Here is a 27,586-nt window from a genome sequence, read left to right as displayed (position 1 = left end):
ACAAACACACACATGCACACTTTTCAGACCATAATTTGTCTGCACTGGTCCCACAGGTTCTGTTGGGTTTTGGTCCATCTGATACGGGTCTGGGTCAGGTATGGGCCAAGTCTGGTGCAGGTCTGGGTCAGTACGGTGAGAACAGAACTGATGTATGTGCCGTACGGAAAGGTCCTGGGGCGGGATGTAACAAGGTCTGGGGGAGGGCCTGAATCTGAAAGAGGGCAGGGCCAGGTGTAGGGGCAGGGCGCAAATGAAACGGGGACAGGGTTGCCATGGCAGCAGCAGCAGCAAGGGAGAGATGGCGCTGTAAGAGGCACGAGGCGAGAGGCTTCGCCAAGTCCTGCTCCTTCCTCAGAGCGATCCCAACCTGGAAACCACAAACAACATGATCAAAATCTTTCTACAACTGTTCTACAGTCTGATCACCACCATACAGCTATCACACGTTCCACAATCAGTCCACAACAAAACCTCCAGTAAAGTACTGCCACGACTGCGTGGCTAAGCACGACTCCAACACCATCATTAAGTTTGCTGACGACACAACACTGGTAGGCCTGATCACCGACAACGATGAGACAGCCTATGGGGAGGAGGTCAGAGACCTGGCAGTGTGGTGCCAGGACAACAACCTCTCCCTCAACGATGAGACAGCCTATAGGGAGGAGGTCAGAGACCTGGCAGTGTGGTGCCAGGACAACAACCTCTCCCTCAACGATGAGACAGCCTATAGGGAGGAGGTCAGAGACCTGGCAGTGTGGTGCCAGGACAACAACCTCTCCCTCAAAGATGAGACAGCCTATAGGGAGGAGGTCAGAGACCTGGCAGTGTGGTTGCCAGGACAACAACCTCTCCCTCAATGTGAGCAAGACAAAGCAGCTGTCCGTGGACTATAGGAAAAGGAGGGCCGAACCGGCCCCCATTAACATCAACGGGGCTGAAGTGGAACGGGACGAGAGTTTAAAGTTCCTTGGTGTCCACATCACCAACGAACTATCATGGTCCAAACACACCAATACAGTCGTGAAGAGGGCTCAACAACGCCTATTCTCCCTCAGGAGACAGAAAAGATTTCGCATGGGTCCACAGATCTTCAAAAAGTTCTACAGCTGCACCATCGAGAGCATCCTGACTGGTTGCATCACCACCTGGTATGGCAACTGCTCGGCATCTGACCGTAAGGCGATACAGAGGGTAGTGTTTACAGCCCAGTACATCACTGGGGCCAAGCTTCCTGACATCCAAGACCTGTTTACTCGGCGGTGTCAGAGGAAGGCCCAAAAAATTGTCAAAGACTCCAGTCACCCAAATCATAGACTGTTCTCTCTGCTATCGCACGGCAAGCAGTACCGGAGTGCCAAGTCTAGGACTAAAAGGCACCTTAACAGCTTCTACCCCCAAGCCATAAGACTGCTGAACCATAATCAAATGGCCACCCGGACTATTTACATTAACCCCCCCCCCCCCCCTGTTTTACACTGCTGCTAATCTCTGTTTACCTCGTCTAACTTGTACCCCTGCACATTGACTCGGTACCGGTACCCCCTGTATATAGCCTCATTATTGTTATGTAATTTTTTTGTGTTACTTTTTGATTTGATTTGATTTTTTAAACTTTTGTTTATTTAGTCAATATTTTCTTAACTCTATTTCTTGAACTGTATTGCTGGTTAAGGGCTTGTAAGTAAGCATTTCACGGTAAGGTCTACATCTGTTGTATTCGGTGCATGTGACAAATACAATTTGATTTGATTTGATAATACAATAATGTGGTACTCACTGACTGGTTGCGTTGGGGCGGTAGACCATACGGGCTAAACTTGGGCTTGGCTGGCTTCCCTGCTGCTCGGTCTTTATGTCTTCTACTTTTGATGTGCTGAGGAGAGGGGGGGGGGGGGTAGACAGAGGCAGACACAGAGAGAGACCCAAACTTAAGGAAAACTTTGACTATGTACAGACTTGCTATTGAGAAAGGCCGCCGTAGGCAGACCCGGCTCTCAAGAGAAGACAGGCTATCTGCGCACTGCCCACAAAATGAGGTGGAAACTGAGCTGCACTTCCTAACCTCCAGCCAAATGTATGACCATATTAGAGACACATATTTCTATCAGATTACACAGATCCACAACGAATTTGAAAACAAAACCAATTTTGTAAAACTCCCATATGTACACTACAGTGTGCCATCACAGCAGCAACATTTGTGACCTGTTACCACAATAAAAGTTCATTTATTTTCCCTTTCGTACTTGAACTTTAACACTGTATATAGCCATAGTATGACATTTGAAATGTCTCTATTTCTTAGACATTTTGTGAGTGTAATGTTTACTTTTAATGGGCTCCCAAGTGGTGCAGCGGTCTAAGACACTGCATCTCAGTGCTAGAGGCGTCACTACAGACAACCTGGTTCAAAACCAGACTGTATGTATCTGTGTATCACAGCGCACAATTGATCACAGCGCACAATTGGCCCAGCATCGTCCGAGTTTGGTCGGTGTAGGCCATCTTTGTAAATAAGAATTTGTTCTTAATAACCTCTTGAGCCTATGGGGGCGCCATTTCGACTTTGTAAAAATGAGTTCCCAAATTAAACTGCCTCATACTCAATTCTTGCTCGTACAATATGCATATTATTATTACTATTGGATAGAAAACACTCTCTAGTTTCTAAAACCGTTTGAATTATTTCTCTGAGTGAAACAGAACTCATTCTGCAGCACATTTCCTGTCAGGGAGTGAGATTTCAGAAATCGAGGTCCCTGTTCTGAGGTCAGTTTATAAGTCCCCATGTAAGCCATCGGGCTACATGCACTGCATACGTCTTCCTCTAGATGTCAGTAAGCGGTGAGAATTTGAATGGAGTGGATTGCGCAATCTGGGACCCTATATAAGACCGTGGAACGGAAGTACCGTCCTTTTCAACGGTGCGCCTGGCGCAAGAAGACATCACAATGGCGTCCTGCAAACGCTTTCGTTTTAGTAGTTCTATATCTCCGGTCATGTTTTTATTCGTTATAGGTGTTAAAGACATCATAAGGTAGTTAATTTAAACCGACTTATAGCAGTTTATAGCAGTTTATTGCGATTTTCTGGGATTTCTTTGTCATGCGCTTTCACGAGTTGGACACTTCTCCAGTGGGTGGCTATCGTTAGCTGCTATTTCGACAGGAGAAGAGGACATCTTTCAACCAAAAGACGATTGTTCTGGAGAAAGGACACCTTGCCCAAGATTCTGATGGAAGCTCAGCTAATAGTAAGCAGTCTTTATGCTGTTAATTCGTACTTATGTTGACAAATGTCAAATAATAATTCCACCATGAATTATGGTGCGGTCTCGCTTTAGCGCACGCTGTATTGCGCAGTAACGTTAATTTTAAAAATCTAACACAGCGATTGCATTAAGAACTAATTTATCTTTCATTTGCTGTCCAACTTGTATTTTTTAGTCAAGTGTATGAATAGTTTTCGATTAGAATAGGTGCCTCTCCAAGATGGCGCCGGACAGATTGCTTGACGTTTTGGCCACTAATCACATTGTATAACCACGATTTGTGCCGCTAAATATGCACATTTTCGAACAAACTCTATATGCATTGTGTAATATGATGTTATAGGACTGTCATCTGAAGAATTCTGAGAAGGTTAGTGAAAAAATGTATATCTTTTGGTGGTTTATACGTTATCGCTATGTTTGGCTTGAATCAATGCTGTTGTGATGTTTGCTATTGTGGTAAGCTAATATAACGCTATATTGTGTTTTCGCTGTAAAACACTTAGAAAATCTGAAATATTGTCTGGATTCACAAGATCTGTGTCTTTCAATTGCTGTACGCTGTGTATTTTTAAGAAATGTTTTATGATGAGTAATTAGGTAATACACGTTGCTCTCTGTAGTTATTCTAGTCGCTTTGGTGAGAGTTGTGATGGTGGCTGCAATGGTAAACTATGATTTATACCTGAAATATGCACATTTTTCTAACAAAACATATGCTATACAATAAATATGTTATCAGACTGTCATCTGATGAAGTTGTTTCTTGGTTAGTGGCTATTTATATCTTTATTTGGTCGAATTTGTGATAGCTACTGATGGAGTAAAAAACTGGTGGAGTAAAAAAAGTGGTGTCTTTTGCTAACGTGGTTAGCTAATAGATTTACATATTGTGTCTTCCCTGTAAAACATTTTAAAAATCAGAAATGATGGCTGGATTCACAAGATGTGTATCTTTCATCTGGTGTCTTGGACTTGTGATTTAATGATATTTAGATGCTAGTATTTACTTGTGACGCTATGCTAGGCTATGCTAGTCAGCTTTTTTACTGATGGGGGTGCTCCCGGATCCGGGTTTGGGAGGAATTAGAGGTTCTTAACTGACTTGCCTAGATAAATAAATAATTTTTGACTGTTTATTTCACTTTTGTTTATTATCTATTTCACTTGCTTTGGCAATGTAAACATATGTTTCCCATGCCAATAAAACCCATTGAATTAACTTGAGAAAGAGAGAGAGAAAGAGAAAGAGATAGAGAGAGAGGGGCAGAGAGAGAGATAGAGAGAGACAGAGAGACACCGAGAGAGAGAGAGACAGAGAGACACTGAGAGTGAGAGACAGAGAGGGATGGAGAGTGAGAAAAGTAGAGAGAGAGAGAGAGAGAGAGAGAGAGAGAGAGAGAGAGAGAGAGAGAGAGAGAGAGAGAGAGAGAGAGAGAGAGAGAGAGAGAGATTCTATTATTACAATGTATATTGTATACATATATTGTATACATTGTTTATTTGGCACTATTGACGCAATGTTTTTCAGGCTAGTAAAGCAGCTTGAACTTGAGAGAGAGAGATGAGGCCACATGGCTCAGTCTAAATCATAGATTCATCAGGCCACATGGGTCAGTCTAAATCATAGATTCATAAGGCCACATGGGTCCGTCTAAATCATAGATTCATCAGGCCACATGGGTCAGTCTAAATCATAGATTCATCAGGCCACATGGCTCAGTCTAAATCATAGATTCATCAGGCCACATGGCTCAGTCTAAATCATAGATTCATCAGGCCACATGGCTCAGTCTAAATCATAGATTAATCAGGCCACATGGCTCAGTCTAAATCATAGATTCATCAGGCCACATGGGTCAGTCTAAATCATAGATTCATCAGGCCACATGGCTCAGTCTAAATCATAGATTCATCAGGCCACATGGCTCAGTCTAAATCATAGATTCATCAGGCCACATGGGTCAGTCTAAATCATAGATTCATCAGGCCACATGGGTCAGTCTAAATCATAGATTCATCAGGCCACATGGGTCAGTCTAAATCATAGATTCATCAGGCCACATGGCTCAGTCTAAATCATAGATTCATCAGGCCACAGGAAATGAAAGAAACACTACACCTAATTAAAGTTTTTCCTCTCATCTCTGTAATGTACATTTGTTCTTGGCCTTCTAAATGTATAAATATTTATAAAAGGGAGGATTTGATTTTGAGTGGCGTACACAGACAGATGGTTATTACCAATCAGTCCAAACCATGTCTAATGAACTGATGAATATTCATAAGCACCTGGCCTTATATAAACCCTAAACATTTCAACTTACAACAACCAGTACAACACATTTGTACCAACACAACCTGATGCTTACCTTCATATATTTGTTTTGTGTTTCTTTGAATGCTGTTACACTCAACCTGTATTTCACTCGCCTGTTTCAGCTGTGTCTCGCAGTTGACATACACTATATAACTAACCTGTTTGAGCTGTGTATCGGAGTTGACATGTATAACTAACCTGTTTGAGTTGTATCTCAGAGTTGACATTCAGCATATAAATAACCTGTTTGAGTTGTGTCTGGGAGTTGCTGTGTATAATTAACCTGTTTGAGTTGTGTCTCGGAGTTGACATAATGTAAATAACTAACCTGTTTGAGTTGTATCTGGGAGTTGACATAAAGTAAATAACTAACCTGTTTGAGTTGTGTCTCGGAGTTGACATAATGTAAATAACTAACCTGTTTGAGTTGTATCTGGGAGTTGACATAAAGTAAATAACTAACCTGTTTGAGTTGTGTCTCGGAGTTGACATAAAGTATATAACTAACCTGTTTGAGTTGTGTCTCGGAGTTGACATAAAGTATATAACTAACCTGTTTGAGTTGTGTCTCGGAGTTGACATAAAGTATATAACTAACCTGTTTGAGTTGTGTCTCGGAGTTGACATAAAGTATATAACTAACCTGTTTGAGTTGTGTCTCGGAGTTGACATAAAGTATATAACTAACCTGTTTGAGTTGTGTCTCGGAGTTGACATAAAGTATATAACTAACCTGTTTGAGTTGTGTCTCGGAGTTGACATAAAGTATATAACTAACCTGTTTGAGTTGTGTCTGGGAGTTGACATAAAGTATATAACTAACCTGTTTGAGTTGTGTCTCGGAGTTGACATAAAGTATATAACTAACCTGTTTGAGTTGTGTCTGGGAGTTGACATAAAGTATATAACTAACCTGTTTGAGTTGTGTCTCGGAGTTGACGTGAACATCGCAGATCTCACAGTGGAAAGTTTTGTTCTGGAGCCCCGTTGACACCTCGGTGGGAGGGGCCAGCTTGGCTTTGACCCCTGACCTGGGGAATGACTTTATGGCTCCGTCGCCGCTCCTGGCCTCCAGCATTGTTTTGTGTTTCGTGCCTGACAGGGTGAAAGGTCAGATGGGTCAAAGGTTAGAAGCAGAGACGCCAACTAAGTATTAACAAAGTGGGACATCTGGCTACTACATAAAGGTGCATCTCAGTGTAAATGGAGATGATGACAAGAGAGAGGCCCTGTCCTAACATACACTTTACCTGTCAGATCAAGATGGCAGTAATGGCCTCGGCCTTAGGGGAAGGGAGGGAGTGATTGATTGGTGTGGTATTGATCAGATAAGAGCCCTGAGCTCTGTAGACGTCTTTGATTGATTAAGAAGACGGACTTGTTGCAGCATGATGATGACACACACAAATACGCACGCACGCAAACACGCACACAAACACGCACGCACGCACGCACGCACGCACGCACGCACGCACGCACGCGCGCGCACGCACGCACACACACACACACACACACACACACACACACACACACACACACACACACACACACACATAGGTCAGTGATGCTTCATTCTCACCGCTGTTGTGAGCCTGTAGCTGGGATGAAGAGTTGACGGCCACCTTGCAGAGAGAACAGTAGAGCAGTCTCTTAGCCTTCTCTTCCTCTGACTCTCCGACCTCCTCCACCGCTCCTTCCATCTCCTTCTCCTTCTCCACCATGGGACAGGGCGACAGAGAGGGATCAGTGGGCGTCTCCATCGAAACTGCTGGGCTGCAGGTCGATGGCGCCACCCCAGAGGCAGAGGGTGGTGAAAACACGGGTCCGAATGTGACATCTACACAGAATAATAGAATATAATAGAGCATTGTAATAAGGCTAACATCATTTTTTGGGGATGAGTGAAATCTATACAAGTTTATCCCTCCCATCGTAGAATGAAACCGAATTTGAGTGTGTTAAGTGGTGAATTAGTGAGGAGAGTGTTTGTGTGTGTGATAGTGGTGGTGAGAGAGAAAGGAGGGATAAGTTAAGTTCTCGCCATCATCAACCTCTAAAATATGCTGGTTACAACTGCAGGCCTGCATCTAATGCTGGTTACTACTGCAGGCCTGCATCTAATGCTGGTTACTGCTGCTGGTCTGCATCTAATGCTGGTTACTACTGCAGGCCTGCATCTAATGCTGGTTACTACTGGAGGCCTGCATCTAATGCTGGTTACTGCTGCTGGTCTGCATCTAATGCTGGTTACTACTGCAGGCCTGCATCTAATGCTGGTTACTACTGCAGGCCTGCATCTAATGCTGGTTACTACTGGAGGCCTGCATCTAATGCTGGTTACTACTGCAGGCCTGCATCTAATGCTGGTTACTACTGCAGGCCTGCATCTAATGCTGGTTACTACTGCAGGCCTGCATCTAATGCTGGTTACTACTGCAGGCCTGCATCTAATGCTGGTTACTACTGCAGGCCTGCATCTAATGCTGGTTACTACTGGAGGCCTGCATCTAATGCTGGTTACTACTGCAGGCCTGCATCTAATGCTGGTTACTACTGCAGGCCTGCATCTAATGCTGGTTACTACTGCGGGCCTGCATCCCAAATAGCACCCTATTCTCTAACAAGTGTACCACTTTTGACCAGGGCCCATGGTGCACTATGTAGGGAAAGGGTGCCATTTGGGAAGCAGACCAAGTCTCTCAACTTTTACCATAACTCACTGAGACAGAGAAACCAGCAACAGTGTTTATGAGATTCATTAGCCTCTGTAATCTCAGTAATAACCAAAGATTTCCCATGGGAATCTGCTTCCATTTTTCAGAGTGGGAAAATTAAAGGCTTCGGCTTGAAATGATTACGGTCCATTATCTGCAGTGAGACGGACCTGGAGCGGAAGGGCTTCCCCAGAGGGGAACCCCATAGTAGGTCATGTGTTAATGGTGATTAGGCCTGTTAGCGCTTCTTTATTGTCATTGACTGTCTCTCTAAAACGGCAATAAGGCTGTTTGGCAAAGTAATCATCACAAAGCTCCCCTGTTCCTTCCACACTAAATAGAAAAACTTGCTCACTCTATCACTATGGCATGAAGTCAAATGAATAGACTCTTCCTCTATAACACCCCACAACACATATGATCACGCCTACTCATGTAGATAGACATACTCTGAGGCATGCATACATTAACAAACAACGCAAACGCCCGCACACATACTCCCCCATCTGCATATGTTACAGACACACATACTCCCACATCTGCATATGTTACAGACACACATACTCCCACATCTGCATATGTTACAGACACACATACTCCCACATCTGCATATGTTACAGACACACATACTCCCACATCTGCATATGTTACAGACACACATACTCCCACATCTGCATATGTTACAGACACACATACTCCCACATCTGCATATGTTACAGACACACATACTCCCCCATCTGCATATGTTACAGACACACATACTCCCACATCTGCATGTGTTACAGACACACAAGCAAAGTGCTGCGTTTGGACCGCTAAAGACTCATAGGTGAAAATGTGTGTCTACATGTATACAGGGTCATGTAGAGAGAGGAGAGTTGAATGCCTTTCAGCGTTTTAGTCCATCTGCTCTATATGGCAGTGAGGATAGACAGACAAGAGGCTTCCTCACACATCAAAGAGATAGGGAGTGGTGACAGGAAACGCAGGGTCTGTTAGAAGGGATGCTCTGCATGATCAAAGCTACAAGGAGCCTTTATGTGTTTGATGTCAGCACATATTTACAAATACACCCTTGAACGCACGCACACACGCACACGTGCACGTACATACACACACACACCCTTAACGCGTGCACTCATTCACGCATGCACGCGCACACACACATGCTCACACACATCATCCCTCTCTCTCTGTCTACCCTTTCTCCCCCCTGGCACACACACACACCAACCTGTTGAACTGTAGTCTGAGCTGGGTGGCACAGGGCAGGGAGAGACAGGGCTCTTGCTGACTGCATCAGGGGCTCTGGTCTTGCAGTCCAGTGGGTCGAGGGCTTTGAGCCTCTTGAAGTGTTTGGTACCGCTGTAATGGGATGAGGCCTGACTCTACACAGAGAGAGACAATACAACCAGAACCACTGTAATGGGATGAGGCCTGACTCTACACAGAGAGAGACAATAGAACCAGAACCACTGTAATGGGATGAGGCCTGGCTCTACACAGAGAGAGACAATAGAACCAGAATCACTGTAATGGGATGAGGCCTGGCTCTACACAGAGAGAGACAATAGAACCAGAACCACTGTAATGGGATGAGGCCTGACTCTACACAGAGAGAGACAATAGAACCAGAATCACAGAGTCACACAAGATACAACAAGAAGCCCAATGACTATGCAGTAATATGTTCTCAACTCATCAAGTCATATAGCCACAGGGTCAAGCCAGATATCTAACATTATTACAGTTTCGTCAGTTAGCAGACACTCTTATCCAGAGCAATTTATAAATAAACTCTCAGAGAATTTCATCTCATACACTTCATCCATTATTTCAAGCCTGCGCTCACACGGTTTACACCCACACAACACTTGCATATTCCCCAGGAAGAGTAGCTGCTTTTAGAACAGATCATGTGGATCCTAATAAAATAACTCAATAACACATTTGACAATCCCTGCATGTTGAGATAGACCAGGCACGAGGTGCCATCTACAACCTAAAAGGGTTAATTGGCTGTCCCCATAGGATAACGCTTTGAAGAACCCTCTGAAGAACGCTTTTCGGTTCCATGTACACTGAACTAAAATATAAACACAACATGCAACAATTTCTAAGATTTTACTGAGTTAAAGTTCATATAAGGAAATCAGTCAATTGAAATAAATGTATTAGTCCCTAATCTGTGGATTTCACATGACTAGGAAAACTGTTGGTCACAGATACCTTTAAAAAATAGGGAGAGGCGTGGATCAGAAAACCAGTCAGTATCTGGTGTGACCACCATTTGCCTCATACAGCGAGACACATAGAGTTGATCAGGGTGTTGATTGTGGCCTGTGGAATGTTCCACTCCTCTTCAATGGATGTGTGAAGTTTCTTGATATTGTCGGAACTGGAACACGCTGTCGTACACGTCAATCCAGAGCATCCCAAACATGCTCAATGGGTGACATGTCTGGTGAGTATGCAGACCATGGAAGAAATGGGACATTTTCAGCTTCCAGAAATTGTGTGCAGATCCTTGCGACATGGGGCCGTGCATTAGCATGCTGAAAAATGAGATGATGGCGGTGGATGAAATGCACAACAATGGGCCTGCATTCAAAGTGCCATTGATAAAATGCAATTGTGTTCGTTGTCCTTAGCTTATGCCTGCCCATACCATAACCTCACCGCCACCATGGGGCAATCTGTTCACAACGTTGACATCATCAAACCTCTCGCCCATATGACGCCATACACGCTGCCTGCCATTTGCCCAGTGCAGTTGAAACCGGGATTCATCCATGACGAGCACACTTTTCCAGCGTGCTAGTGGCCATCGAAGGTGAGCATTTGCCCACTGAAGTCAGTTACGACACCGAACTGCTGTCAAGTCAAGACCCTGGTGAGGATGACTAGCACACAGATGAGCTTCCATGAGGCGGTTTCTGACAGTTTGTGCAGAAATTCTTTGGTTGTGCAAACCCACAGTTTCATCAGCTGTCCAGGTGGCTGGTCTCAGACGATCCTGCAGGTGAAGAAGCCGGATGTTGAGGTCCTGGGCTGACGTAGTTATGCTGCCAAATTCTCTAAATCGACATTGGAGGCGGCTTATGGGAGAGAAATGAACATGTAATGATCATGCTGTTTAATTACCTTCTTGATATGTCACACCTGTCAGGTGGATGGATTATCTAGGCAAAGAAGAAATGCTCAACACATTTGTGCTCACAATTTGAGAGAAATAAGCATTTTGTGCGTATGGAAAATTTATGGGATCTTTCATTTCAGCTCATGAAACATGGGACCAACACTTTACATGTTGCGTTTATGTTTTTGTTCAGTGTAGAACCCTTTTGGTTCCAGGTAGATCTATTTTGGGTTCCATGTAGGAACCCAAAAGATTTCTACCTGGAACCAAAAAGGGTTCTACCTGGAACCAAAAAAGGTTTTCCTATGGGAACAGCCAAATACTGTGTTGAGACAGTAGAGTTCTCAAGCATCCCTGGTACTGCCCTTTATGAGGTCAAACTCTGCCTACCTCCGAGTTGAACCTCAGTCGGCACACAACACACGATGAGCTGGGTTTCCTCATAGGGGGCGTGGCTAGCCCAACCCCTGGACCAATCAGCATTTTGTGAATGCGGTCCATCTGCAAGAACAAGAGTGAAGAGGTGGTGAATTACTGTGCTATGGCTAGGGCAGAGACTAAGGCAGGAGCAAAGGTTTAGCAAGAGTTCAATGTTAGAGTACCTCAAATGCTCCCAGACTTAAACAAGCTTAGAGTAATGGTCCTTCCTTTACTTATAACAGATGGTGACCAATGCCTACCTTCCCAAACCAAACAAGAGAGAAAATGTGGTATGGATAGGGAAAAGACTAGGGTTAAGACTAGGGAAAAGACTAGGGTTAAGACTAGGGTTAAGAATAGGGTTAAGACTAGGGTTAAGACTAGGGTTAAGAATAGGGTGAATACTAGGGTTAAGACTAGGGTTAAGAATAGGGTGAATACTAGGGTGAAGACTAGGGTTAAGAATAGGGTTAAGACTAGGGTTAAGACTAGGGTTAAGACTAGGGAAAAGACTAGGGTTAAGACTAGGGTTAAGAATAGGGTTAAGACTAGGGTTAAGACTATGGTTAAGAATAGGGTGAATACTAGGGTGAAGACTAGGGTTAAGAATAGGGTTAAGACTAGGGTTAAGACTAGGGTTAAGAGTAGGGTTAAGACTAGGGTTAAGAGTAGGGTGAAGACTAGGGTGAAGACTAGGGTTAAGACTAGGGTGAAGACTAGGGTTAAGAGTAGGGTTAAGACCAGGGTTAAGACTAGGGTTAAGACTAGGGTGAAGACTAGGGTTAAGAGTAAGGTTAAGACTAGGGTTAAGAGTAAGGTTAAGAGTAAGGTTAAGACTAGGGTTAAGACTAGGGTTAAGAGTATGGTTAAGACTAGGGTTAAGAGTAGGCTTAAGAGTAGGGTTAAGACTAGGGTTAAGCAAGAGGTCAATGTTGAGGAAGGAGACCTGAAACGGTCCTCTGTAGCTCAGTTAGTGGAGGATAGTGTCACATGAGTTGACGCTGGAGAGGCGAAGCAGGTACGGGGAGTCAAACATTTAATGAGGAACGGACATAGAACGAGACAGGAACAGCGTCAGCATACAAGAAAACAAAGACAAAACAATCAATGCATCAGCCTTCATACGAAGCATCGGGGAGTACTGGCGTTCCAGTTGGTATGGTGACATCGGCTCTGGGTCGCCACCGATGGAACCGGGGGTGCCTAGCCAGCTCGTTGGGCTTTCACACCCTAGCTGGCTCGAGAGGTTTCCTTTCCCCGGTTGGCTCGGACGGCGCCCATCCCACGTCGGGCCTCAGCAGGATCGTCAGTTCTTGTTCGCCCAGCCGGTCCAGGAGTTTTCTCGGCAGGTTTCCATCCCGTCCGCTGGATTGTCGGGCTCCCTCTCTGCAGCGGGATCGACAGGCGTCTTGTCTCAGCTGGATGTTAGACTCCCATGCCTCAGCTGGATCGCCAGGCTCCCATGCCCCTGTCGGTTCGTCGGGCTTCCACGCCCCAAACGGCTTGCCCAGCGCCCATGTCTCGGCCGGTTCGCCCAGGTGGGATGCCGGGTGGTGCCCCAAGAGGGGGGGGGGGGGGGGTACTGTCACGACTGCTCCCGCTCTTCCCCTCCTGGCGCTCGAGGGTGCCAGGTTGCCCTGCATCACGTCTCCCTCGCTGCAGCGGGATCTAGCCTGCATCACCCCTCATAGCCTGGTTCCTCTCTAGGTTTCTTCCTAGGTTTTGGCCTTTCTAGGGAGTTTTTCCTAGCCACCGTGCTTCTACACCTGCATTGCTTGCTGTTTGGGGTTTTAGGCTGGGTTTCTGTACAGCACTTTGTATATCAGCTGATGTAAGAAGGGCTATATAAATACATTTGATTTGATCTACAGGCGTCTTACCTCAGCCGGCTCCCACGCTCCTGACGGTTCGTCGGGCTTCTACACCCCAACCGTCTTGCCCAGCGCCCATGTCTCGGCCGGTTCGCCAAGGTGGGACGCCGGTGGTGCCCCGGCTGCTCCTGCTCCCCCCCCCCCCCCCCCGGAGCTTGAGGGCGCCAGACTGCTCTGCATCACTCACTCCTATTATCCATTACGCACACCTGCCTTCCCTCGTCACGCGCATCAGCGATATTGGACTCACCTGGACTCACTCATCATTTGTTTATTTCCTCCCCTATATTTGTCAGTTCCCAGCTCTGTTCCCCGCTGCTGCATTGATTGTTTTTTGTCTGTATTATTAGTTTGCTGACGCTGTTCCTGTCTCGTTTCATGTCCGTTCTTCATGAAATGTTTGCTTGCTTGGCCAATGGGGCGGTTGAGCTCACAGTAATGCCTTTTTGGTTTCGGTTCCAGGTAGAACCCTTTTGCTTTACAGGATCTAGATGGGAACCAAAAGAGTTCTACATGGTACCAAAAAGGTTCTACCTGGAATCAAAAAGGGTCCTTCAAAGGGTTATCTTATGGGGACAGCCGAAGAACCCATTTAGTAGGGAAGAGTAGGGAAGTGGTGGTCAGACATCCTTATGCAGAGTTACTGGGTGTCCTAAGAGGACAGTCAAAGAACCCCTTTGGAACTCTTTTTTTCTATGAGTGTAGAGGAATACAATTCACCACTTGGCCAGATCACAATAGATACTTTTTTTATTAAATCTGAAATCTTATAGTTAAATAAAATATTGTTTGATTTTGTTAATTAACTGACTTTGTCTCCCTTCTCCTGTCTCTCTCCTCTCCCTCCTCCTGTATAAAATGTAACAACCACTGGGTAGAGATACAGCCACAGAACTCTCTCCTCTCCCTCCTCCTGTATAAAATGTAACAACCACTGGGTAGAGATACAGCCACAGAACTCTCTCCTCTCCCTCCTCCTGTATAAAATGTAACAACCACTGGGTAGAGATACAGCCACAGAACTCTCTCCTCTCCCTCCTCCTGTATAAGATGTAACAACCACTGGGCAGAGATACAGCCACAGAACTCTCTCCTCCAGTGGAGTGCCAGAGTGTAGAAACGAGTGATAAAACGGAGAGCAAAACTGCCTGGGCCTGGTGTGCTGTATCATTATCTCACTGTGTGTTTCTGGACTTGACCTGCTATCACACTGTGTTTGTGTATGTGTTTGTGTGTGTGTTTGTGTGTGTGTGTGTGTGCTTGTGTGTGTGTATGCTTGTGTGTGTGTGTGCGTGCGTGTTTCTGGTCTTAACCTATAGTGGGGTTTTAATAAGCAGACACTCCAATAAAAGGGGAATGGGCTTTCTGAAGCAAAACAAAACAATGACCTGCGGTGTAAAACGGAACGAGCAGTAAAACAACACTGATATTCAGAGAGGCTGTAAGTCACGTCTTCAAAGGCCATCTGGTGGGAGAATGGAGATGTGGAGAGTGTGTGTGTGTGAGTGTGTGTGATGGAGAGCGCTGCAAAACTAAACATGCACAACACTTTCCTGGATTTAGCATCCTTCTAATAATGAACCATAACAAACCATAGAACAGGACTTCTATCACGAGGCTGTCAAACTAAGGAGACTGTACTTATAAAATTATGTTTTCTTCCATTATGCACTTTTTACCTAGGGGTGAATTCCTTCCAACTGGAGGGACAGTGTGGATGTGGGAAGAAAGGGGCTTGAGTTCCTACTGTGATGACACATTAAGCCTGTTATGTGCTCCTGATTCCTACTGTGATGATACATGATTAAGCCTGTTATGTGCTTCTGAGGTCCTACTGTGATGATACATTATTAAGCCTGTTATGTGCTTCTGAGGTCCTACTGTGATGATACATTATTAAGCCTGTTATGTGCTTCTGATTCCTACTGTGATGATACATTATTAAGCCTGTTATGTGCTCCTGATTCCTACTGTGATGATACATGATTAAGCCTGTTATGTGCTTCTGAGGTCCTACTGTGATGATACATTATTAAGCCTGTTATGTGCTTCTGAGGTCCTACTGTGATGATACATTATTAAGCCTGTTATGTGCTCCTGATTCCTACTGTGATGATACATTATTAAGCCTGTTATGTGCTCCTGATTCCTACTGTGATGATACATTATTAAGCCTGTTATGTGCTCCTGATTCCTACTGTGATGATACATTATTAAGCCTGTTATGTGCTCCTGATTCCTACTGTGATGATACATTATTAAGCCTGTTATGTGCTCCTGATTCCTACTGTGATGATACATTATTAAGCCTGTTATGTGCTTCTGAGGTCCTACTGTGATGATACATTATTAAGCCTGTTATGTGCTTCTGAGGTCCTACTGTGATGATACATTATTAAGCCTGTTATGTGCTCCCGATTCCTACTGTGATGATACATTATTAAGCCTGTTATGTGCTTCTGAGGTCCTACTGTGATGATACATTATTAAGCCTGTTATGTGCGTCTGAGGTCCTACTGTGATGATACATTATTAAGCCTGTTATGTGCTTCTGAGGTCCTACTGTGATGATACATTATTAAGCCTGTTATGTGCTTCTGAGGTCCTACTGTGATGATACATTATTAAGCCTGTTATGTGCTCCTGATTCCTACTGTGATGATACATTATTAAGCCTGTTATGTGCTTCTGAGGTCCTACTGTGATGATACATTATTAAGCCTGTTATGTGCTCCTGATTCCTACTGTGATGATACATTATTAAGCCTGTTATGTGCTCCTGATTCCTACTGTGATGATACATTATTAAGCCTGTTATGTGCTCCTGATTCCTACTGTGATGATACATTATTAAGCCTGTTATGTGCTCCTGATTCCTACTGTGATGATACATTATTAAGCCTGTTATGTGCTCCTGTATACACAAGCAAGTGTGTGTGTGTGTGTGTGTCTGCTCTAAGCCTTTCTCCTCTGCTGTCTTCTATCATGTACTCTGTGTTTCAGGTTTTGGCCATGACTGTTCGGGTTTTGGTCACTAGATGTCCCCATTGCACCTTTTTTGTACCTTTTGTTTTTCTTGCTCTAATTATTGTTTGCACCTGTAGGTCATTCCCTTGTTAGTATTTAAACCCTGTGTGTTCCTCAGTTCCTTGCTCAGTGTTTGTAAGTTAGCACCCAGCCCCAGCCCAAGCCTTGTTTTATATAGATATTTCTCTTGTTGGATTTTCCAGAGGTTCTCTGGTTTAGTTCTTGTGTATTATTTGAGTAGTCTTTTGAGGTTTGTTTTTCCCTGCTGTTTTTTACCACTTTGTGGAGTTTCTTTTGTATTTTGGAGGATTTCCACTTTGTGCCTCTTGGCTTTATTTTTGGACATTGTGGATTTAGTTTCTTTGCCTGAAGATTTTGTTCTTTAATTAAACCACCATCTCTAGTACTGCTGTGTCTGCCTCATCTTCTGGGTTCTGACGATTATTAGTGACTGTTTCTCGCACCGGGTCGTGACACTGTGACCTTAAGGCCCCACTCCCCACCTACTAACTCTTCAGCACCCCCCCTTCCAACCCTTCACCACCCTCCTAACCCTTTAGTACCGTCAACCCTTCTGACCCCTCTCTGATCTAGCACTCCACATTCCACCCCGTCTGCTCCAATATGAACCCTCTTCACTCCTTAACTTAACTTTTACATGATCATCTTTAAACACATAGCTCTCTGACCCACTCCTTTACTGGTTTTGTTTAAGAATTATTTATGAAAGTTTTTTTTCCTTCACATTTTACAAACATAATACATGAATTCATATAAATCAACTCCTTTACCCCCTCCCTCCCCTTTCTCACCTCCTATGTTTCTGTCTCATCAATGTCACATTCAGCTCTCCCCATCATACTCTTCCTCTAAACCTAACCCTAACCCATCACTCTACACTCTCCCCTTACCCTAACCCATCACTCTACACTCTCCCCTTACCCTAACCCATCACTCTACATTCTCCCCTCAACCATCACTCTACACTCTCCCCTCAACCCTAACCCATCACTCTACACTCTCCCCTCAACCCCAACCCATCACTCTACATTCTCCCCTCAACCATCACTCTACACTCTCCCCTTACCCTAACCCATCACTCTACACTCTCCCCTTACCCTAACCCATCACTCTACACTCTCCCCTCAACCATCACTCTACACTCTCCCCTCAACCCTAACCCATCACTCTACACTCTCCCCTTACCCTAACCCATCACTCTACACTCTCCCCTCAACCCTAACCCATCACTCTACCCTCTCCCCCAACCCTAACCCATCACTCTACACTCTCCCCTCAACCCTAACCCATCACTCTACACTCTCCCCTCAACCATCACTCTACACTCTCCCCTCAACCCTAACCCATCACTCTACACTCTCCCCTCAACCATCACTCTACACTCTCCCCTCAACCCTAACCCATCACTCTACACTCTCCCCTCAACCCTAACCCATCACTCTACATTCTCCCCTCAACCATCACTCTACAATCTCCCCTCAACCCTTACCACTCTACACTCTCCCCTCAACCCTAACCCATCACTCTACACTCTCTCCTCAACCATCACTCTACACTCTCCCCTCAACCCTTACCCATCACTACACTCTCTCCTCAACCATCACTCTACACTCTCCCCCCTCAACCCTTACCCTAACTCATCCCTCTACACTCTCCTCTCAACCCTAACCCATCACTCTACACTCTCCTCTCAACCCTAACCCATCACTCTACACTCTCCTCTCAACCCTAACCCATCACTCTACACTCTCCTCTCAACCCTAACCCATCACTCTACACTCTCCTCTCAACCCTAACCCATCACTCTACACTCTCCTCTCAACCCTAACCCATCACTCTACACTCTCCTCTCAACCCTAACCCATCAGTCTACACTCTCCTCTCAACCCTAACCCATCACTCTACACTCTCCTCTCAACCCTAACCCATCACTCTACACTCTCCTCTCAACCCTAACCCATCAGTCTACACTCTCCTCTCAACCCTAACCCATCACTCTACACTCTCCTCTCAACCCTAACCCATCAGTCTACACTCTCCTCTCAACCCTAACCCATCACTCTACACTCTCCTCTCAACCCTAACCTATCACTCTCCCAACTCTAACCAATCACTCTCTTTCTCTTTTACACTGACATTTACTCCTGAGGTGCTGACCTGTTGCACCCTCGACAACCACTGTGATTATTATTATTTGACCCTGCTGGTCATCTATGAACATTTGAACATTTTGGCCATGTTCTGTTATAATCTCCACCCAGCACAGCCAGAAGAGGACTGGCCACCACTCAGAGCCTGGTTCCTCTCTAGGTTTCTTCCTAGGTTCCTGCCTTTCTAGGGAGTTTTTCCTAGCCACCGTGCTTCTACATCTGCATTGCTTGCTGTTTGGGGTTTTAGGCTGGGTTTCTGTACAGCACTTTGAGATATTTTTTATTTTATCTTTATTTAACCAGGTAGGCTAGTTGAGAACAAGTTCTCATTTACAACTGCGACCTGGCCAAGATAAAGCAAAGCAGTGTGACACAGATAACAATACAGAGTTACACATGGAGTAAACAATAAACAAGCCATTAACACAATAAACAAGTCAATGACACAGTAGAAAAAATAAATAAAGTCTATATACAGTGTGTGCAAAAGGCATGAGGAGGTAAGGCAATAAATAGGCCATAGGAGCGAATAATTACAATTTAGCAGATTAACACTGGAGCGATAAATTAGCAGATGATGATGTGCAAGTAGAGATACTGGTGTGCAAAAGAGCAGAAAAGTAAATAAAATGATGAGGTAGGTAGGTAGATTGGGTGGTCTATTTACAGATGGACTTTGTACAGCTGCAGCGATCGGTTAGCTGCTCAGATAGCTGATGTTTAAAGTTGGTGAGGGAAAAAAAGTTGGTGAGCCGACTAGAGCATACAGGTCGCAGTGGTGGGTGGTATATGGGGCTTTGGTGACAAAACGGATGGCACTGTGATAGACTGCATCCAGTTTGCTGAGTAGAGTATTGGAAGCTATTTTGTAGATGACATCACTGAAGTCGAGGATCGGTAGGATAGTCAGTTTTACGAGGGTAAGTTTGGCGGCGTGAGTGAAGGAGGCTTTGCTGCTAAATAGAAAGCCGAATCTAGATTTGATTTTGGATTGGAGATGTTTAATATGAGTCTGGAAGGAGAGTTTACAGTCTAGCCAGACACCTAGGTATTTGTAGTTGTCCACATATTCTAAGGGTAGTGATGCTAGTCGGGCGGGTGCGGGCAGCGAACGGTTGAAAAGCATGCATTTGGTTTTACTAAGAGCAGTTGGAGGCCACGGAAGGAGTGTTGTATGGCATTGAAGCTTGTTTGGAGGTTAGTTAACACAGTATCCAAGGAAGGGCCAGAAGTATACAAAATGGTGTCGTCTGCGTAGAGGTGGATCAGGGAATCGCCCGCAGCAAGAGCAACATCATTGATATATACAGAGAAAAGAGTCGGCCTGAGAATTGAACCCTGTGGTATCCCCATAGAGACTGCCAGAGGTCCGGATGTATCATCTGACGTAAGAAGGGCTTTATAAATAGATTTGATTTGATTTTTGATTTGAATTTCTCTCCTTTTCTCTCTCTCTCTGTCCGTATATACATACAGTATCTTCCTCTTTTCACACTTACAAATGTCACCTGTCATTCTCTCCATCCCTCCTATAACCTGTCTTTGTTTATTTAATGTGCTGTAGGAAAGAGAGTTAAGGGCTACGTGTCAGTAGACAGAAACACATCATGCATAGCATGAACACCGCTGTACTGCAGTTCCCACTTCCTGGTCCCTCTGAGGGAGCTGCCAGACACAGTTCTGAGTCTGAGATGATCATGGTCAGTACAGTCAGTACTATGAGTTATCTGGACAGAGAGAGTGGTCAGTACAGTCAGTACTATGAGTTATCTGGACAGAGAGAGTGGTCAGTACAGTCAGTACTATGAGTTATCTGGACAGAGAGAGTGGTCAGTACGGCTCTGGTTGAATCGGAGTACATTCAGAAGGATGGCGGTTCTTTTGTACGGTAATCATTCTTGACTGTTATTACATCTCTTGACTGTTATTAGACAACGTCAGTATTTCATGTGGAACTGAACTGAAATGTATGAGTGAGTGTTTGCTTAACTCTCTCAACTCACGAAGAGGCCACTTAGGACACTATGGCACCCCTCTCTCCCTTTCCCAAAAGAAACACGACACAACACGCCAAACAACCCATCAATCCCTCCCCTTTAGACGTGCTGCTTGGCACACGACACACACACATTCCTGTAACCATGACAACCCCATGTGGGCGCCAAACAAAAATACATGCTGGAGGGTATATGCGCTTACAGACTCCTGGGCAAGATGCTAACAGTTACACATAGCACAGTAACACACTTACACGCACACACACAAACAAATACAAACACTGACAGGGAAAGTGCAGCCAGGGTTCAGCTAAACTGTACACACTAACAACTGAAACACCCACAGGTTAAAATCATCAGTGCTGTTTTTGAGAGAGGGGGAGGAGCCCCATTACCATAGCCAGGTTTCATTAACATTCTGGCAAAACCTACTGATCAATCACCATATCACACACCAACACACCACCATACAGACAGACAGACAGACAGACAGACAGACAGACAGACAGACAGACAGACAGACAGACAGACAGACAGACAGACAGACAGACAGACGGGGGGAGAGACAGACGGGGGACAGACAGACAGACGGGGGGACAGACAGACAGACAGACGGGGGGACAGACAGACAGACGGGGGGACAGACGGGGGGACAGACAGACAGACGGGGAGACAGACAGACAGACGGGGGGACAGACAGACAGACGGGGGGACAGGGGGACAGGGGGAACATTGAAGGAGTAAGAGGGGGGGACATGGAGGGATTGAGAGGGGGGACATGGAAGGAGAGAGAGGGGGGGACATGGAGGGAAGGAGTGAGAGGGGGGATATGGAAGGAGTGAGAGGGGGGACATGGAGGGAGTGAGAAGGGGGACATGGAGGCAGTGAGAGGGGGGTGAAGGTAGGACATGGAGAGTGTGAGGGGGGGGACATGGAGGGAGTGAGAGGGGGACATGGAGGCAGTGAGAGAGGGGACATGGAGGGAGTGAGAGGGGGACATGGAGGAAGAGAGAGGGGGGACATGGAGGGAGTGAGAGGGGGGACATGGAAGGAATGAGAGGGGGGACATGGAGGCAGTGAGAGGGGGGTGAAGGTGGGACATGGAGGGAGTGGGGGGGGGGCATGGAGGGAGTGAGAGGGGGGACATGGAGGGAGTGAGAGGGGGGACATGGAGGGAGTGAGAGGGGGACATGGAGGGAGTGAGAGGGGGGGCATGGAGGGAAGGAGTGAGAGGGGGGACATGGAGGGAGTGAGAGGGGGGACATGGAGGGAGTGAGTGAGGGGGGACATGGAGGGAGTGAGAGGGAGTGAGAGGGAGTGAGAGGGGGGACATGGAGGGAGTGAGAGGAGGGAAATGGAGAGAGAGAGAAGGGGGACATGGAGGGAGTAAGAGGGGGGACATGGAGGGAGTGAGAGGGGGGACATGGAGGGAGTGAGAGGAGGGACATGGAGGAAGGGAGAGGGGGACATGGAGGGAGGGAGAGGAGGGACATGGAGGGAGTGAGAGGGTGGACATGGAGGGAGTGAGAGAGGGGACATGGAGGGAGTGAGAGGGGGGACATGGAGGTTGTGAGAGGGGGGTGAAGGTGGGACATGGAGGGTGTAAGGGGGGGACATGGAGGGAGTGAGAGGGGAACATGGAGGCAGTGAGAGGGGGACATGGAGGGAGGGAGAGGGGGGACATGGAGGGAGAGAGAGGGGGGACATGGAGGCAATGAGAGGGGGGGACAATGAGGGAAGGAGTGAGAGGGGGGACATGGAAAGAGTGAGAGGGGGGACATGGAGGGAGTGAGAAGGGGGACATGGAGGCAGTGAGAGGGGGGTGAAGGTGGGACATGGAGGGAGTGGGGGGGGACATGGAGGGAGTGAGAGGGGGGACATGGAGGGAGGGAGTGAGAGGGGGGACATGGAGGGAGAGAGAGGGGGAAATGGAGGCAGTGAGAGGGGGGACATTGAGTGAGTGAGAGGGGGGAGATGGAGGGAGGGAGTGAGAGGGGGACATGGAGGGAGTGAGAGGGGGGACATGGAAGGAGTGAGAGGGGGGTGAAGGTGGGACATGGAGGGTGTGAGGGGGGGACATGGAGGGAATGAGAGGGGGACATGGAGGGAGTGAGAGGGGGACATGGAGGCAGTGAGAGGGGGTGAAGGTGGGTGAAGGTGGGACATGGAGGCAGTGAGAGGGGGGTGAATGTGGGACATGGAGGGAGTGAGAGGAGGGACATGGAGGCAGTGAGAGGGGGGTGAAGGTGGGACATGGAGGGAGTAAGGGGTTACATGGAGGGAGTGAGAAGGGGGACGTGGAGGGGGTGAGAGGGGGGAGATGGAGGCAGTGAGAGGGGGGGACATGGAGGCAGTTAAGAGGGGAGACATGGAGGGAGTGAGAGGGAGGGACATGGAGGGAGTGAGAGGGGGGACATGGAGGCAGTGAGAGGGGGGACATGGAGGGTGTGAGAGGGGGACATGGAGGGAGTGAGAGGGGGACATGGAGGCAGTGAGAGGGGGTGAAGGTGGGACATGGAGGGAGTGAGGGGACATGGAGGCAGTGAGGGGGGGTGAAGGTGGGACATGGAGGGAGTGAGGGGACATGGAGGCAGTGAGAGGGGGTACATGGAGGCAGTGGGGGGGGGTGAAGGTGGGACATGGAGGGAGTGAGAGGGGGGACATGGAGGGAGTGAGAGGGGGGACATGGAGGGAGTGAGAGGGGACATGGAGGGAGTGAGAGGGGGACATGAAGGAAGTGAGAGGGGGACATGGAGGGCCTGAGGGGGGGACATGGAGGCAGTGAGAGGGGGGACATGGAGTGCCTGGGCAGAGAGTTCTAATAGAAAGTCCTGGACAGAGAGTTCTAATAGAAAGTCCTGGACAGAGAGTTCTAATAGAAAGTCCTGGACAGAGAGTTCTAATAGAAAGACCTGGACAGAGAGTTCTAATAGAAAGTCCTGGACAGAGAGTTCTAATAAAAAGACCTGGACAGAGAGTTTTAATAGAAAGTCCTGGACAGAGAGTTCTAATAAAAAGACCTGGACAGAGAGTTCTAATAAAAAGACCTGGACAGAGAGTTCTAATAGAAAGACCTGGACAGAGAGTTCTAATAAAAAGACCCGGACAGAGAGTTCTAATTGAAAGTCCTGGACAGAGAGTTCTAATAGAAAGTCCTGGCCAGAGAGTTCTAATTGAAAGTCCTGGACAGAGAGTTCTAATAAAAAGACCTGGTCAGAGAGTTCTAATAAAAAGACCCGGACAAAGAGTACTAATAGAAAGTCCTGGACAGAGAGTTCTAATAGAAAGTCCTGGACAGAGAGTTCTAATTGAAAATCCTGGACAGAGAGTTCTAATAGAAAGACCTGGACAGAGAGTTCTAGTAGAAAGTCCTGGACAGAGAGTTCCAATTGAAAGACCTGGACAGAGATTTCTAATAGAAAGACCTGGACAGAGAGTTCTAATAGAAAGACATGGACAGAGAGTTCTAATTGAAAGACCTGGACAGAGAGTTCTAATAGAAAGTCCTGGACAGAGAGTTCTAATAAGAACCTTGGTCTGGAAACAACAGAGTAGAGCAGCGGTTCCCCTTTCTGTTCCGTGGACAAAATTGAGGACCACCAAATCACTGTAAAAAGCTCTCCAGGGCCACCAAATCACTGTCAAAAGCTCTTGAGGACCACCATTCACAGAGTTGCTGAATTTTTTTACAGAAAATATATATATTTTTTTTCCTTTTTCTCCCCAATTTCATGATTACGATCTTGTATCATCGCTGCAACTCCCCAATAGGCTCGGGAGAGGCAAAGGTCGAGTCAGGCGTCCTCCGAAACATGACCCACCAAACCGTGCTTCTTAACACCAACTCGCCTAACCCGGAAGCCAGCTGCACCAATGTGTTGGAGGAAACACTGTTTAACTGACAACCGAAATCAGCCTGCAGGCGCCCGAACCGCCACAAGGAGTCGCTAGAGCATGATGAACCAAGTAAAGCCCCCCCCCCGGCCAAACCCTGTCCTAACCCGTATGACGTCACGGCAATAGTGACGTCGCAACACTGCGGTGCAGTGCATTAGACAGCTGCGCCACTCGGGAGGCCAAATGTAGTCCATTTTTAGCAGTGAATGTAACAAATGAAAGGCCTATTATGATTATTATTATTGTTAACAATTTACATTGTGAAAAGTAATGTAACATTGCTTATAATACCATTAATACTCCCAACTGTTATTATTTTTGGAATAAAAAAAACTATAATAAACAAAAATCTGCAAAAAATAAAGAAATAATAATAATAATAATCACAGACCACCTGCAGTACCCTGGTGGTCCGCGGAACCACTGGAGTAAAGCTCACCTCAGGATGTGTGGAGAAATGTCAAAGAATTGTGTACTACTAACTAAGAGACAACAACAAAAACCAAATTAACAACATATGGTATGTCAGGTCTGAATTTATACATCTATATTAAGAGTGATATGTTGTTTCTCTGCATTTCAGAGTTTTTAAGCGGACAGAAAATTGCACACATGGTGGGCCCATGGAGGACAGAGTGTATTATTTCTCCTCAATTTTGTGATATCCAATTGGTAGTTACAGTCTTGTCCCATTGCTGCAACTCCCGTACGGACTCGGGAAAGGCGAAGGTCGAGAGCCATGCGTCCCCGAAACCTTGCCAAGCCGCACAGTCAGCTTGCAGACACCCAGGAGTTGCTAGAGCACCATGGGACAAGGACAACCCAGCCGGCCAAACCCTCCCCTAACCCGGACGACGCTGGGCCAAACCCTCCCCTAACCCGGACAACGCTGGGCCAAACCCTTCCCTAACCCGGACGACGCTGAACCAAACCCTCCCCTAACCCGGACGACGCTGAACCAAACCCTCCCCTAACCCGGACGACGCTGGGCCAAACCCTCCCCTAACCCGGACGACGCTGGGCCAAACCCTCCCCTAACCCGGACGACGCTGGGCCAAACCCTCCCCTAACCCGGACGACGCTGAACCAAACCCTCCCCTAACCCGGACGACGATGGGCCAAACCCTCCCCTAACCCGGACGACACTGGACCAAACCCTCCCCTAACCCGGGTGACGCTAGAACAATTTTGCGCCGCCTCATGGGTCTCCAGGTCACAGCCTGGGATCAAACCGAGGTCTGTAGTGATGCCTCAAGCACTGCAATGCAGTGCCTTAGACCGCTGTGCCACTCAGGAGGCCCATAGTGTATTACTTATCCATGTTGATTTTAACCTAATCTTTATGGGAGATGGTTAACTGACATGTACTGTAATAAATGAGTTTCTCAACTGCTGTGTTTGACCAGATTTCAGTCTCTGCAGTGTGACATGATGATCAAACCTTTAGACGAGTATCATCCTGCAGAGTCCCACCTTTCTTTGTCAATGGTTGTGGCCCTTAGCTGAGTCAGTCTAGGTCACCGCAGTGTCAATATGGATTATTGTGACAGGCGCCCAATCCCAAATCAACCCTTAGGGGGTATTTCCACCTGGCCTATCAGAAGGGTAAAGCAGAGATACCAGTAATACCACCGGTTACTCATCTAATCTCTTCAGATCTACACAAGTGTGTAGGTGGAAACAGAGCCATATATTTACATATAAATATTTGGCTCTGGGTGGTAGGGGCATCAATCTTCTGTGATGACAACATAGTGATTGACAGCATTGTAACTATGGTGATGGTGGTACTACTCACTTCACTGAAGCCAGGGAACAGGCTGAACGGGAGGAGGGTCTTCAGCGCCATGGAGGTTTGGGCACCGCTCGCAGTGGGCCCACGGGCCAATGAGTGCACAGTGGTGTTCTGACAGACGTTACCTAGGAGACGCAGTGATCAAGTAAATTCTAAACAGATTTTTCTCGTTAAAAAAAGAGGGTGAGGGAGAGGGGGTCAATCACAGGTTTACTGACATTCACACGCAAGGACATAAACTCATTGATGTGTCTTCCTCTGTGATTAGCTTTGTTTGTGTGGCTGAGTTCCTGATTATGGAGCGATTTTTTAGTTTTTGCATTTCTACAGAGCCTGATTACCGTTTAATTCAGAACCAGAATATATAATCGTAACAATCAGAGGCCCACGCACACCCTGCTGCACAACCATTAGACCTGATTACCCTACAAGTGTATGTGTGTATGTGTGTGTTTGTGCATGTGTTTTCTCTGTCCCTGTCCCTGTCCCTGTCCCTGTCCCTGTCCCTGTCCCTGTCCCTGTCTCTGTCTCTGTCTCTGTCTCTGTCTCTCTCTCTCTCTCTCTCTCTCTCTCTCTCTCTCTCTCTCTCTCTCTCTCTCTCTCTCTCTCTCTCTCCCCCTTTCTCTCTCTCTCTCTCTCTCTCTCTTTTCTTGTGATAACAGGTCACAAATCTTGCTGCTGTGGTAGCATACTGTGGTATTTCACCCAATAGATATGGGAGTTTATCAAGATTGGATTTGTTTTCAAATTCTTTGTGAGTCTGTGTAATCTGAGGGAAATATGTTTCTCTAATATGGTCATACATTTGGCAGGAGGTTAGGAAGTGCAGCTCAGTTTCCACCTCATTTTGTGGGCAGTGTGCACATAGCCTGTCTTCTCTTGAGAGCACGGTCTGCCTACGGCGGCCTTTCTCAATAGCAAGGCTCTGCTCACTGAGTCTGTATATATTCAAAGCTTT

General features: G+C 46.5%; 1 protein-coding gene across 1 annotated transcript; it reads right to left on the bottom strand.

Moving 5' to 3' along the window:
- On the bottom strand, positions 1-26,682 carry LOC120022034 (zinc finger protein 385D-like). The gene is made up of 7 exons (XM_038965831.1): positions 26,632-26,682; positions 11,841-11,951; positions 9,546-9,699; positions 7,177-7,434; positions 6,511-6,692; positions 1,784-1,879; positions 1-370 (listed from the first exon to the last, which is right to left on the bottom strand). The coding sequence occupies exons 1-7, from the start codon at positions 26,680-26,682 to the stop codon at positions 128-130; spliced, it is 1,095 nt and encodes a 364-aa protein (XP_038821759.1). The 3' UTR covers positions 1-127.
- Positions 26,683-27,586: the final 904 nt, after the last annotated feature.

The sequence above is a fragment of the Salvelinus namaycush genome, chromosome 27 (genome assembly GCF_016432855.1).
Source record: "Salvelinus namaycush isolate Seneca chromosome 27, SaNama_1.0, whole genome shotgun sequence".
In the NCBI taxonomy this organism is placed as follows: domain Eukaryota; kingdom Metazoa; phylum Chordata; class Actinopteri; order Salmoniformes; family Salmonidae; genus Salvelinus; species Salvelinus namaycush.
The sequence above is the reverse complement of the archived record's forward strand: the minus strand, read 5'-3'. Positions and strand labels throughout refer to the sequence as shown.